The sequence below is a fragment of the Eptesicus fuscus genome, chromosome 6, assembly GCF_027574615.1.
Source record: "Eptesicus fuscus isolate TK198812 chromosome 6, DD_ASM_mEF_20220401, whole genome shotgun sequence".
Lineage (NCBI taxonomy): Eukaryota > Metazoa > Chordata > Mammalia > Chiroptera > Vespertilionidae > Eptesicus > Eptesicus fuscus.
In genome coordinates, this window is record NC_072478.1 from 69896372 (window position 1) to 69908373 (window position 12002).

General features: G+C 47.3%; 1 protein-coding gene and 1 long non-coding RNA gene across 3 annotated transcripts; one reads left to right on the top strand and one right to left on the bottom strand.

Moving 5' to 3' along the window:
- Nucleotides 1–383: 383 nt before the first annotated feature.
- Nucleotides 384–1842, bottom strand: LOC129149333 (uncharacterized). Its single transcript, XR_008556253.1, has 2 exons — nt 1326–1842; nt 384–725 (listed from the first exon to the last, which is right to left on the bottom strand). It is a non-coding gene; the product is annotated as an uncharacterized LOC129149333 (long non-coding RNA).
- Nucleotides 1843–7008: 5166 nt separating this feature from the next.
- Nucleotides 7009–11937, top strand: NHP2 (NHP2 ribonucleoprotein). 2 transcript variants are annotated; one of them, XM_054717770.1, is made up of 5 exons: nt 7078–7096; nt 7181–7356; nt 7443–7512; nt 10839–10944; nt 11578–11937. In XM_054717770.1, exons 2-5 carry the CDS (start codon nt 7197–7199, stop codon nt 11701–11703), a joined length of 462 nt encoding a protein of 153 aa, XP_054573745.1. In that variant the 5' UTR covers nt 7078–7096; nt 7181–7196; the 3' UTR covers nt 11704–11937. The 2 variants fall into 2 exon arrangements, with proteins under 2 accessions (XP_028005759.2, XP_054573745.1); XM_028149958.2 differs by lacking the exon at nt 10839–10944 and having other exon boundaries at nt 7009–7356; nt 11578–11699.
- Nucleotides 11938–12002: the final 65 nt, after the last annotated feature.

A 12002-nucleotide genomic window follows, 5' to 3' on the forward strand; every position in this document is an offset into this window, starting at 1 on the left:
GGAGAAGGCAGAACTGCATCCATGTGTGGCTACAATCCCAACTCCATGCAAAGGGCAAGGGACGCACTAAGGCTGGAAAGTTGGACCATAACCACCCAGTGGATGGCCTTGAATGCTCGTCCGGGCAAGAAAAGTGGTAGGCAGATACTGTCTGCCTCTCTCAAGGAGAAAACAATCCCACCATAGGTGACAGCCTCTCATTTCCTGGTGAACCTGCCTCCACAGGCATGGCCTTCTTTTGTCCATTTCTTCTAATGTAAGAGATGATCGCTTTCAAAGATCAAGCTCAAACCCCTCATTAACAGAGAAGGAAACCAAAGAGCACAGAAAGGGAGAGTTTTATTCTATTCAAGCTGCTATAACAAAATACTTAAAAGACTGAGTGGCTTATAAACAAACATTTTATTTCTCACAGTTCTGGAGCCTGAAAAGTCCAAAATCAAGGCATTGGCAGGCCTAGTGTCTAGTAAGAGCCTGCTTCCTGGTTCATGGACAGCTGTCTTCTTGCTGTGTCCTTACGTGGTGGAAGGAGTGAGGGAGCTCTCTGGGTCCCTCTTATGAGGGCACTAATCTCATTCAGGAGGGTTCCATCCTCGTGACCTAATCGTCTCCCAGAGGCCCTACCTTCTAATACCAGCACCCCCAAGCTTCAGTCCCGAGCAGGACTACACAACAGAAATACGATATAATGCAAGCCACAAATGCAAACACGTGTATAACATTTCCTAATAGCCACATTAAGAGAGTTAGGAAAAAAAAAAAAAAGAGTATTAGACAATTAGTAAAAAGGTATAAAAAAACAGGTGAAATTAACTTTGATAAAACATTTTATTTAGTTGAATCTATCCAAAATCTTACAATCTCAAATGCAATCAACACAGAAAATTATTTTACTTGTTTTTTTTGGACTACCTTTGAAACCCAGCATGGATTTTACACTTACAGCACATCTCAATTTGGACCAGATACTTTATTTTTCTATGAGTTTATTTGAGCTAAACTGATGACATTCCGGGAAGCAAGATCTCAAATGCGCTCCGGACCAGGTAATTTTCAAGGGCTCAGTAGCCACATGTGGCCAGTGACCACTAGCTTGGACAGCACAGATCTAATCCAGGGATTGGCAAACTATGGCCCATGGCCCAAATCTGGCCAGTTGTCTGGTTTTGTATGACCCTCAAACAAAGACTGGTTTTTAAAGAATACTATTTAATGACTTATAAATTCTAGGAAATTCAAATTTAGTGTCTTTAAAAATAAAGTTTTTAATTCTGTCAATAAAAATGTATAGATATGTTTTATCTCTTCTTATATTACGTACTTACCTCCATAATACCCTCGATTTTGCCTCTTGGTTCACACAGCAGAAAATACCATCTGATCCTGTGTAGGAAAAGTTGCCCTGCCCTGTTCTAGACCATCAGGTCTCCCTAAACTCCAATACAGGAGCTCCAGATTTGGCTTTGGAATCAAGAGGCCCAACGCAAATCCCAGCTGCCAGGCGTCTCTGAGATTTAGAACAAGCCATTTCCCCTTTTTGAGCCTCAATTTTCTTCACTGAAAATCGGGACAGCACTCAAATGGGTGTAAAGAGGGTGAAAAGCCGGCACAGGCCACGAGCTGGTCAGTCATTCACTGGTTGCCACTGTCCCTTGCTTTACACCTCCGGCTGCAGCACCTACCCACCGAGCCCCCTCACCAGACTCAGTATCTCCTCCAGCGGCAGCCCCACCAGTCGCCTTCTCCCAGCATCCTGAGCAACCTCCGCCTCCACCGGCCGGAGCCCCACATCCGCGGCTTCTAGATCACTTTGGCAGCGCAAACCTCCATCTGCCTAGAATAACTTCCTCCCTCCCGGCCTCACCAAATCCTGTTTCCTGCAAGATGAGACCCACGCCCCGCCAGCAGTGCCACGAGGTCCTCAGCCCTGCGGCTCGGTCTCCAGACCCGACCGTAGTACTTCCGGCACGCCCTCGGGGCGATCTGCGCACGCGCAGGGTTGGGTCCCTCCAAGTTAGGATCAGCTGGACCTGGATGTAGGTCCAGACAAATACTTCTGACTGGCCTAGTGAGGCGTGGGCCAGATGTTCAGATCCATTCCTTTCTTTCCCCTCGACCCCCATGATAAAAAGCCTCCTCAATTCCGACACCCCACACCTTAATCCTGCCTACTCCCCAACTCGGCAGAGCTTCCTCCCAGGCACAACCCCTCCCACCTCGCCTAAGTCCTTCTGCTGGCTTCTGCCTTTCCAGAACGAGCTCCAGTCATCCTCTCCCCCGCCCCTCCCCGCCCCCCCCTCCCCTGCCCCGCCCAGGTCAGCCAGATCACCTGCTGATTTATGCTGGTCTCGGTCTACGGCATAGACTCTGTGCTATAGCGCCTGGCCCACCCATTTTCCTTTGTCACCTCCTGCCTTCTTTTCCTCCTGGGGAAATGTTCCTTCTAAGATTGACTTTCTGGCCCGGCCAGCGTAGCTCAGTGGTTGAGTGTCGACCTATGAACCAGGAGGTCACGGTTCCATTCCCTGTCAGAGCATATACTGGGGTTGTGGGCTTGATCCCCAGTGTGGGGCATGCAAGAGGCAGCCAATCAATAATTCTCTCTCATCATTGATGTTTCTATCTCTCTCTCTCCCTCTCCCTTCATCTCTGAAATCAATTTAAAAGAAAGAAAAAAAAAAAGAATCAACCAATGAACGCATAAGTAAATGGAACAACAAATCAGCGTTTCTTTCTCTCTCTCTCTCTCTCTCTCTCTCTCGCTCTCTCTCTCGCTCTCTTTCTCTCTCTCACACACACACTCACACACTCACACACACATCCCCTTCCTCTCTATCAAATCAATAAATACACTAAAAAAAAAACCACCACATTTTTCTGAAGTGACTTTTCTAAGCTCTCAGTTTTACATAGTAAGGTATGTCCCAAGCAGTTGTGCTGGAGGAGAGAGTTCCATCCACCACTTGATGGTCCCTCTCTCCTTAGAATCTGGCCCGAAAGTCAGAATTCAGTTTTGGGGAGACACCAATTGCTGCTAATAAAACTAGGCGGACATAATAGGGAAGAGCAACTTGACTAATACTGCCATACAATACTGACATAACTCGCCTAGGAATGAATTAAAACAGATTTCCAATAAATTGCATAAACTATATATAATTTTATTTTTCTCTTCTACTTAAAATCAGCTCCTAGAGTATGCATCTAGCTTGATAAAATTCAATTAAAAAGCTCACCCTCAATTAAAAAATGGTCAAAGGATCTGAACAGACATTTCTCCAAAGATATGCAAATAGGCAATAAGCACAGAAAAGTTGCACAGCATCATTAGCTATTAGAAAAATCCAAATCAAAACCACAATGAAATACTACTTCACACCTACTAGGATTACTGTATAGTAATGAAAAAGTCGGGTAACTGCAAATATTGGTGAGAATGTAGAAATATTGGACACTGCTGGTAGAAATATAAAATGGTACAACCACTTTGGAAAAACAGCCTGGCAGTTCCCCCTAAAGGTAACATAGTGTTACCATTTTACATACAATCTATGTCAAGGTACATACCCAAGAGAATCTAAGCAAGCATGTCAAACTCGCGACCAGCAAGCATGCAGCCCACCGACCGTGAGCTTGACATGCTTGAGAACATATGCACACATGAAAACTTGTTGTGAATGTTCATAGCAGCACTATTCATAAGAATCAAAAGCTGGAGACAACCCAAGTGTCCATCAACAAATGAATGGATAAAATGTGGTATGTCATACAATGGAATGTCATGTAATAATGAGTACTGAGCGTGGATGAACCTTAAAAATATTATGCCAAGTGAAAATATACCTACACCACATAAACCACGTTGGATCTGGCACAGATCTGTAGGACTGGTGTTAGAAATACATAATGTGGTTTACTATGGACATATTTGCTCTTGGCACTGCATTATCTAAAAAAACTGACACTTGTGACCTGGCCAGGCCAAGGTTCCTACACTTTCACTATCCAGCCATGTTTCATGACCTTTGAGCTGAGGTCTAACGCCAAGTCACAGGTTATGAACAGAGCACAAGCTTGGAGATTAACAGACCTGGGTTCAAATCCAGCTTTGTGTGAGATGGATGGAGCTATTCACCTTTGTAAGCCTCAGGAAATAATGAGAGTATTCTTTGAGAGCAATGGATGAAATATCACATGTAATGAGCTTGGCACATAAACATTATTCCTTCCTCCTTCTTATAAGAACTGAGAGGGCTTCAAAACTGAGGGATGAGGTCGGTCACACATTTGCTTGAGTCGGGTTTCCCTGGGAAGAAATTCTCTGCTGTACATATTTCCTCCTGCTATATGCACACATCTGGCAGCACCTCTCCCTTTTGGGACCCTGGCACATTGTCATCTGTCCTATAATACAGAAAATGTTCACAAGAACACCACTCAGAAAGAGGAGCAGAAAAGCACCCTGCAGCAGAGCCCTGCCAGCTGTGTGCTCAGAGGCACTTGGCTTCCCAGGGAGGGCCAGAACTGCCACCACAGGACCTAGGGGAGGAAGAAGGGGGAAGGGGCTTGGAGTGAGCAGTCAGGCAAGACTGACAGTAACCACCAGTCCTAATGCTGGTCCTAAATGGCAGGAAGGGCCGTCTTTTCTCAAGAAATTCCAAAGGAAAAACATTTAAAAAGTCAATTTTTGGTTACACGGTACATATAAAGTGTGTTCACTTTCAAATTATTTTTTAAATTATTTTTAAATGTATTTTATTGATTTCAGAGAGGAAGGAAGAGGGAGAGAGAGATAGAAACATCAATAATAAGAGAGAAGCCCTGACTGGTTTGGCTCAGTGGATAGAGTGTCGACCTGAAGACTGAAGGGTCCCAGGTTCGATTCCAGTCAAGGGCATGTACCTTGGTTGCGGGCACATCCCCAGTAAGGGGTGTGCAGGAGGCAGCTGATCGATGTTTCTAACTCTCCATCCCTCTCCCTTCTTCTCTGTAAAAAATCAATAAAAATATTTTTTTTTAAAAAAAAAAAATGAGAGAGAATCATTGGTCAACTGCCTCCTGCACACCCCCTGCTGGGGATTGAGCCTGCAACCTGGGCATGTGCCCTTGACCGGAATCTAAACTGGGACCCTTCAGTCCCCAGGCCAACGCTCTATCCATTGAGCAAACCAGCTAGGGCTCAAATTATTTTTTATTGCTTATATAACATATTTTCATTTTTCAATTGATATATTTTCCTATTTGTGAAATTAGTTTGGGTCTAAGGTTAGAATGAATTATAACCTACTTCTTTTTTTTTTTTTTTTGCTCATCCTCAAAATATTTATTTTTATTTCCTTAACTTTTTTTATAACCTACTTCTTATTAAAATACTAAATTTTAAAAATCGATTTTTCAACTTAATGACTGGTTACAGAGTTAAAATGTCAATTTTTTTTGGTTTTGTCTTTTTATTGAATTTATTGGAATTAGATTGGTTTGCAAAACCATACAGGTTTCAAGTGTAGAATTCAATAAAACCTCATCTGCACACTGCATTATGTGTTCGTCACCCATGCAAGGCCTCTTTCCACCCCCATTTCCCCCCACTTACCCACCTCCACCTATCCCTATCCCCCTGCCCTTTGGCTATCATCATACTGTTGTCTGTGTTCAAGGGCTATGTTCTTTGGCTGATCCAGTCACCTTCTTTCATCCAGACCCCCAACCCCTTCCCCTCTGACAGCTGTCAGTCTGTTCCATGTATCCATGCCTCTGTTTCTATTTTGTTCTTCAGTTTATTTTGTTCATTAGATTCCATATATAAGTGAGATCACGTGGTATTTGTCTTTCTCCGACTGGCTTGTTTTACTTAGCATAATAATCTCCAGGTCCAACAATGCTGTTGCAAAAAGTCACATTTCAAAAGGTCAGTTTTTAAGTTGGCTTAACTGTGTTCCACGCCACCTGCAGACTTCTGAAGTCCCACATACAGGCCTGCTCTACCACCACAAAAAAGGCAGGCCGTCCATCCCATAATCAAAGGCAATTAATTTGTAGCAATTACCTAATTAATTTCCATGCAGTGTTCCAAGACACAGTGGGAGAAATAAGTTGGAGATATTAAGATCCACCCCAGTCCAGTCTAGGCCTGCTGACCTCCCTAGTGTCACTGTCCATTAATCCTCTATAATCACTGCAAACTGGAGGCCGACTCAGGGCTGTCCCCCCACACCCTGGAGTGCGGTACCCACAGTGTCCGCGCAGGTTTCCTCCTCACTCTGCTGTCTCCATGGTGTCCTCTGTGCGTGATACCAGGCCGCAGTGGGAACTACAAGGAATAAGGGTTAGGGAGAGGCGGCGGCGGGGAGAGGTCTGTCATTTTAGAGAAGGTGGTCATCAGGGGACCCCCTCCCGTGGGTAACCTTGAGCAGATCCCCGCGGGAAGAAGGAGCGGGCCACGGGCTCCCTGGGGAACGGCGTCCAGTCCGAGGCGCTTCAGCGAGTGGGGCATCCATCGCTTGCCAGGAAAGAGAGAGTGTTAGACATGGTGCGAGAACCAAGAAAACCGTTAGCGGCGTCAGGCTTTACCTGCACCTTGGCACCGGGGACACAACACCCAGGACCAGCTCAGGACCGGGGACCTGCCCGGCTGCGCACTGTCCACCTGAGGGGGCAGATTCTGAGGCGATTTGGAACCGCAATGGGCTGACTTCGCATTCTAGCTTCCGAGTCGCAGACTCGGAGGTTTTTGCAACGATCACGTCCCCTCAGACGTGCTCGTGCTCCCTGGGAGTCCTGGTGAGGCCGAACTCCCACCAGCCCAAGCGGATTCCCAAGTCCCGCCCCTGCGTCCCCGCCTCCCGCAGGGCCCCGCCTCCATCCGGGCTCAGCTCGGAGCCTCAGGTTCCCTCCAGGCCCGCGGTGCTCGGCCCCGCCCCTTCGGCCTAGACTCCGCCCCCAAGCTTTGTATATAAGGGGCTGAGCGTCAACGATTGGTCTGAGTCCGAGACCTCCTTTCCTAATTGGCTGTGATGTTCTGTGGGTTTCCCCAGAGCTGTGATCCGGAAGTGATTCCTGCAGCGCGGGCCGCGTGGATCTTGTACTGGGGAATCCTTGCCGCTGCCGCTGCCGCTGCCGCTGCCGCTGCCGCTGCCGCTGCCGCTGCCGCTGCCGCTGCCGCTGCCGCTGCCGCTGCCGCTGCCGCTGCCTCCGCGATGACCAAAATAAAGGGAGATCCCGAGGGGCGGGAGGCTCAGGCGGAGGCTTGCTCCGGGGAGCGCACTTACCAGGAGCTGTTGGTGAATCTGAACCCCATCGCACAGCCCCTGGCTTCTCGCCGCCTCACTCGGAAACTCTACAAATGCATCAAGAAAGGTGCGGTGGGCTGCGGTGGCCGGTGAGGGTGCGGGTTGCTGGACGAGGCCCGCTCCCCTCCCCGCAACTGACTTATGTCATTGCAGCCGTGAAACAGAAGCAGATTTGGCGCGGAGTGAAGGAGGTTCAGAAGTTTGTCAACAAAGGCGAGAAAGGGTAAGAACCCCCTCCTGCTGGATTTTGCACTTGAAACGGTAATGAAGGTATCCTTACTATTTTAGTAGGTGTTCGGTAAAAGTACTCTGATTCTACTAGAAGATAATCAAGCAGACAGTAAATTCCCTTCAACAAACCCTCACTTCAATTACCCTAGCGCTAAGGGACACCACGGGAAAATGAATTCCAGAGGAAGCAAATCGAATAAACTAAATGTGTTAGGGTAGACCCCACCTTCTTTCATTCAGCGACTATTTTAGTGTCTACTCTTTTTAGGCACTGTACTATGGGGAGACAATTCCTTTAATCAAATAGTCACATTCAAAATGCAAAGTTGTAATAGCTATGAAGGAAAAGTATAGGATGCAGTGAGAGACTTCATTACCCTACATCTTTCTTTCCTGGCATTTATCACAATCTGAAACTCATCATTTTTATTCCATGTAAGCTCTATGGGAATAGGGTAAAGCCATACCCCACTTTATCCCCAGGAGTGTCTTGTGCCTTGTAGGTTCTCAGGAGATAAATTGCTGGGGAGATTTGATGCTCAATGGGGAGTTTGACCTAGGTGGGGGTAGCTGAGATCTGAAGATACAGGAATTGGTTTGGAGGAGAGGGGCTTTGCCAGAAGAAAGCAGGTCCCAAGGCAGGAGAGGGTAGTGGTGGGCAGAAGTGCTCCCTTCTCATGGAGCTTTGTAAACCATGGTAAGTTTAGTTTTTGTACTCAGAGTTTTGGAAGGGCATTGAGGATTAAAGCCAGGGAGCATCAACTTTGAATAGGATCAGGCTCAAAAGTAGATGGGGACACTGATATAGGGTACTGTAGTCTAGAAGAGATGAAGGTTATTTTGGTTAGGTTGGAGATGGAGGGAATTAAAGTGCTTATACCTGAGAGGACTTTTGGACATGGAGTGAGGGGGTGTGGGTTCCATTTGAAAGGACAAAGGGCCCACACTGAGATAGTGAACTGTTGGGGAAGGGCTGGGTTTGTGTGGGAAGATTATGAGTTTGATTTTAGACAAAAGGGCTGGGTTTGTGTGGGAAGATTATGAGTTTGATTTTTGAGGTATCTTTTAGACTCGTGACCCCTCTCCCCAGCATAGAGAGATGGCCATATGGGCTACAAACTTGAAAGAGAGAGGGCCAGGCTGGAGAGAATAAATTTGGGAGTTGTCAGGACATACTAGTAGATGGAACTTGATGCCATGACCATGGATGGAGTCAGCAAGAAGGTACTGAGAGGGCAGCCAAGGACCAGGCTATGAGGAGCACCAGCATTTATTTTTTTAATATATTTTTATTGATTTCAGAGAAGAAGGGAGAGGGAGAGAGAGATAGAAACATCAATGATGAGGGAGAATCATTGATTGGCTGCCTCCTGCACACCCCCTACTAGGGATCAAGCCTGAAACCTCAGCATGTGCCCTTGACCAAAATCAAACCCAGGTCCCTTCAGTCTGCAGGCTGACGCTCTATCCACTGAGCCAAACCAGCTAGGGTGGAGCATCAACATTTAAAAGCTGTTCAGCCTGGCTGTTGTGGCTTAGTGGTTGAATGTTGACCTATGAACCAGGAGGTCATGGTTCAATTCTGGTCGGGGTACATGCCTGGGTTGCAGGTTCGATCCCCAGTAGGGGATGTGCAGGAGGCAGCTGATCAATGATTCTCATCATTGATGTTTCCCTCTCTCTCTTTCTCTCTCTCTCCCTCTCCCTCTCTCTCCCCCTCTCCCTCGCTCTCTGAAATCAATAAAAATAAATAAAAGCGCCGAAACCGGTTTTGCTCAGTGGATAGAGCGTCGGCCTGCGGACTGAAAGGTCCCAGGTTCGATTCCGGTCAAGGGCATGTACCTTGGTTGCGGGCACGTCCCCAGTAGGGGGTGTGCAGGAGGCAGCTGATCGATGTTTTTAACTCTCTATCCCTCTCCCTTCCTCTCTGTGAAAAATCAATAAAATATATTTATAAATAAATAAATAAATAAAAGCTATTCAAAGAAAAGGCGCCTGCAAAGGAGGAGAGTCCAAGAGGCAAAAGGAAAACTAGGAATATGGACCCAGTACTTTATTTGTTTTTAATATATTTTATTGATTTCTTACAGAGAGGAAGGGAGAGGGATAGAGAATTAGAAACATTGATGAGAGAGAAACATCGACCAGCTGCCTCCTGCACACCCCCTACCGGGGATGTGCCCGCAACCAAGGTATATGCCCTTGACCGGAATCAAACCTGGGACCTTTCAGTCCGCAGGCTGACGCTCTATCCACTGAGCCAAACCGGTTTTGGCTGGACCCAGTACTTTAAACCAAAAGTTCTTTCCAGCTGTTTGCATCTCACAGACTCTTGCTTCTGTGTTTTCCGGGCTCCTGAGGGCCTTACCAAAGCCTGGCACTTTGCCAGCTAGGAGCCCCAGCCGAGGATTCTCTGCCAAGCCTTCATTGGTTCCCTGTCATTCAAGGCCCATGCTTAGTCTGGCACTCAAGGTCCTTGGGTCTGGCCCTTGCCAATCTTTCTAGCCTTCTTGTCTGCCCATCCCCATTCTGGATTCCAAAGCCATCCCAGGCTGCCATCCGCCTGCCTCTGTATATCTGGTGCCATTTTGATTCTCTTCCTTCTACCCATCCCCATTCTGGATTTCAAAGCCATCCCAGGCTGCCATCAGCCTGCCTCTGCATATCCGGTGCCATTTTGATTCTCCTCTTTAAATGTTTTTTCTGCCCCCTGCTGCTCCATGGGCTTCCTGACAGTCATCATTCAGCTTTTTGTTCAAGTGTGGCCTCCTGACTCCTTTTTTGACTCCAAAGAGAGTTGAGCTCTTACTCCTTGGGGTCCCTCCCGTCCTTCATCTGTCCCAGTACGATACCACTTGCCACACTTGGTGGCATTTGTTGCCAAGAAATAGAGGTTGCCTCCCCAGAGGAACACAGTCACCAAACACAGATTTGCACTCTTTCAGAGGTTGGGCGACCCACATTAATAACTCCTTGAGGGCAGGAGCCATCTTATCTCTGTCCCAGTCCAGAGGTGGACTTTCAATTAAAAGAGGGAATGAACAGCCCTGGCTGGTTTGGCTCAGTGGATAGAGCGTCGGCCTGCGGACTGAAGGGTCCCAGGTTCGATTCCGGTCAAGGGCATGTACCTTGGTTGTGGGCACATCCCCAGTAGGAGGTGTGCAGGAGGCAGCTGATTGATGTTTCTCTCTCATCGATGTTTCTCTCTATCCTTCTCCCTTCCTCTCTGTAAAAAAATAAAATAATAATAATAAAGTATATATTTTTTAAAGAAAGAGGGAATGAACAAGCTAGGAATGACTGTTTCTGTCATTTCAGGATCATGGTTTTGGCAGGAGACACGTTGCCCATTGAGGTATACTGCCATCTCCCAGTTATGTGTGAGGACCGGAATTTGCCCTATGTCTATATCCCTTCTAAGACGGTAAGGCGCACCCTCAGCTCTGATCTTGGTCAGCACTAGAGGAGAGGGTCTGGGATGGGGTCTCAGCAGCAGTCCATAGTGGAAAGAGTGAACTTTGGAGTTAAGATAGGTCTGTGTGGATTCTTGATTCAGCTGCTTCCTAAGTAGGGGAATGCTGGTAAGTTATCTCTCAGCACTTATGTTTCCTTGTAAAATGGGAATCCCCTCCTCTGTGGCCTGTAAGAATGAAACAAAGTATACAGTATGTGGACATGCTCTGTCAACAAACAGGCTGCACCCTTGTTCGTCCTGTTAGGTGGGTGCAGTGCTTTAGAAGGTGTTTTAGGGATCTGGCTCATCCTCACATAGCAGGAGCCAGGTCTGGGGCACAGGGAGTGGGGGATGGCAGGAAACTGCCTAAGGGGACAGCCCCTGCTGGGCTGGAGCCCTTACACAGTTGCCATGTGGGAATGTAGGCCCAGTGTTGCTGGACTACTTGAAAGTTTGCTGAGTTTAAATGATGGCAAGCAATTTTAACTGTTTTAAAATACGTTGCTGACCGAATAGCAATTAGGCCGGTGGGTCATAAGTTTGTGACTCCTTGGCATACAGGTTGTGCGGCCTTTTTTCCAAACAGCCCTTTTTCCTCTGCAGGACCTGGGTGCAGCTGCAGGCTCCAAGCGCCCCACCTGCGTGATAATGGTCAAGCCCCACGAGGAGTACCAGGAGACCTATGATGAATGCCTGGAGGAGGTGCAAGCCCTGCCCCCACCCGTGTGAAGGACTTGGGCAGCAACCTGGGCACCTGCTCCAGAAGCTGTTGGGCTGGCAGGGAGCCAGCTGGCTGCCCTCTGCTGCTCACACTCACAGCATCTCCTAGTCTTCTGAGGCACGTATTTTTCCCAGGCAGCTCCAACAGCATCTTCTCCATCAGTGTTATTTCCTGTTGAGTTTCCTGGCACTCGGTTTCAAGAATGAGGTGTGAAGGAAGTAAATGCTAAGACTGAAATGTGATGAGTCTGTGGCTGTTTTTTTTTTTTCTTCTCTTTAAATGTTTTTATTGATTTTAGAGAGAGGAA

Coding starts and splice junctions, on each gene's coding strand:
- NHP2 (XM_054717770.1), top strand. CDS start 7,197: ATGACCAAAATAAAGGGAGATCCCGAGGGGCGGGAGGCTCAGGCGGAG. Junction 7,357..7,442: donor CTACAAATGCATCAAGAAAG/GTGCGGTGGGCT, acceptor ATGTCATTGCAG/CCGTGAAACAGAAGCAGATT. Junction 7,513..10,838: donor GTCAACAAAGGCGAGAAAGG/GTAAGAACCCCC, acceptor CTGTCATTTCAG/GATCATGGTTTTGGCAGGAG.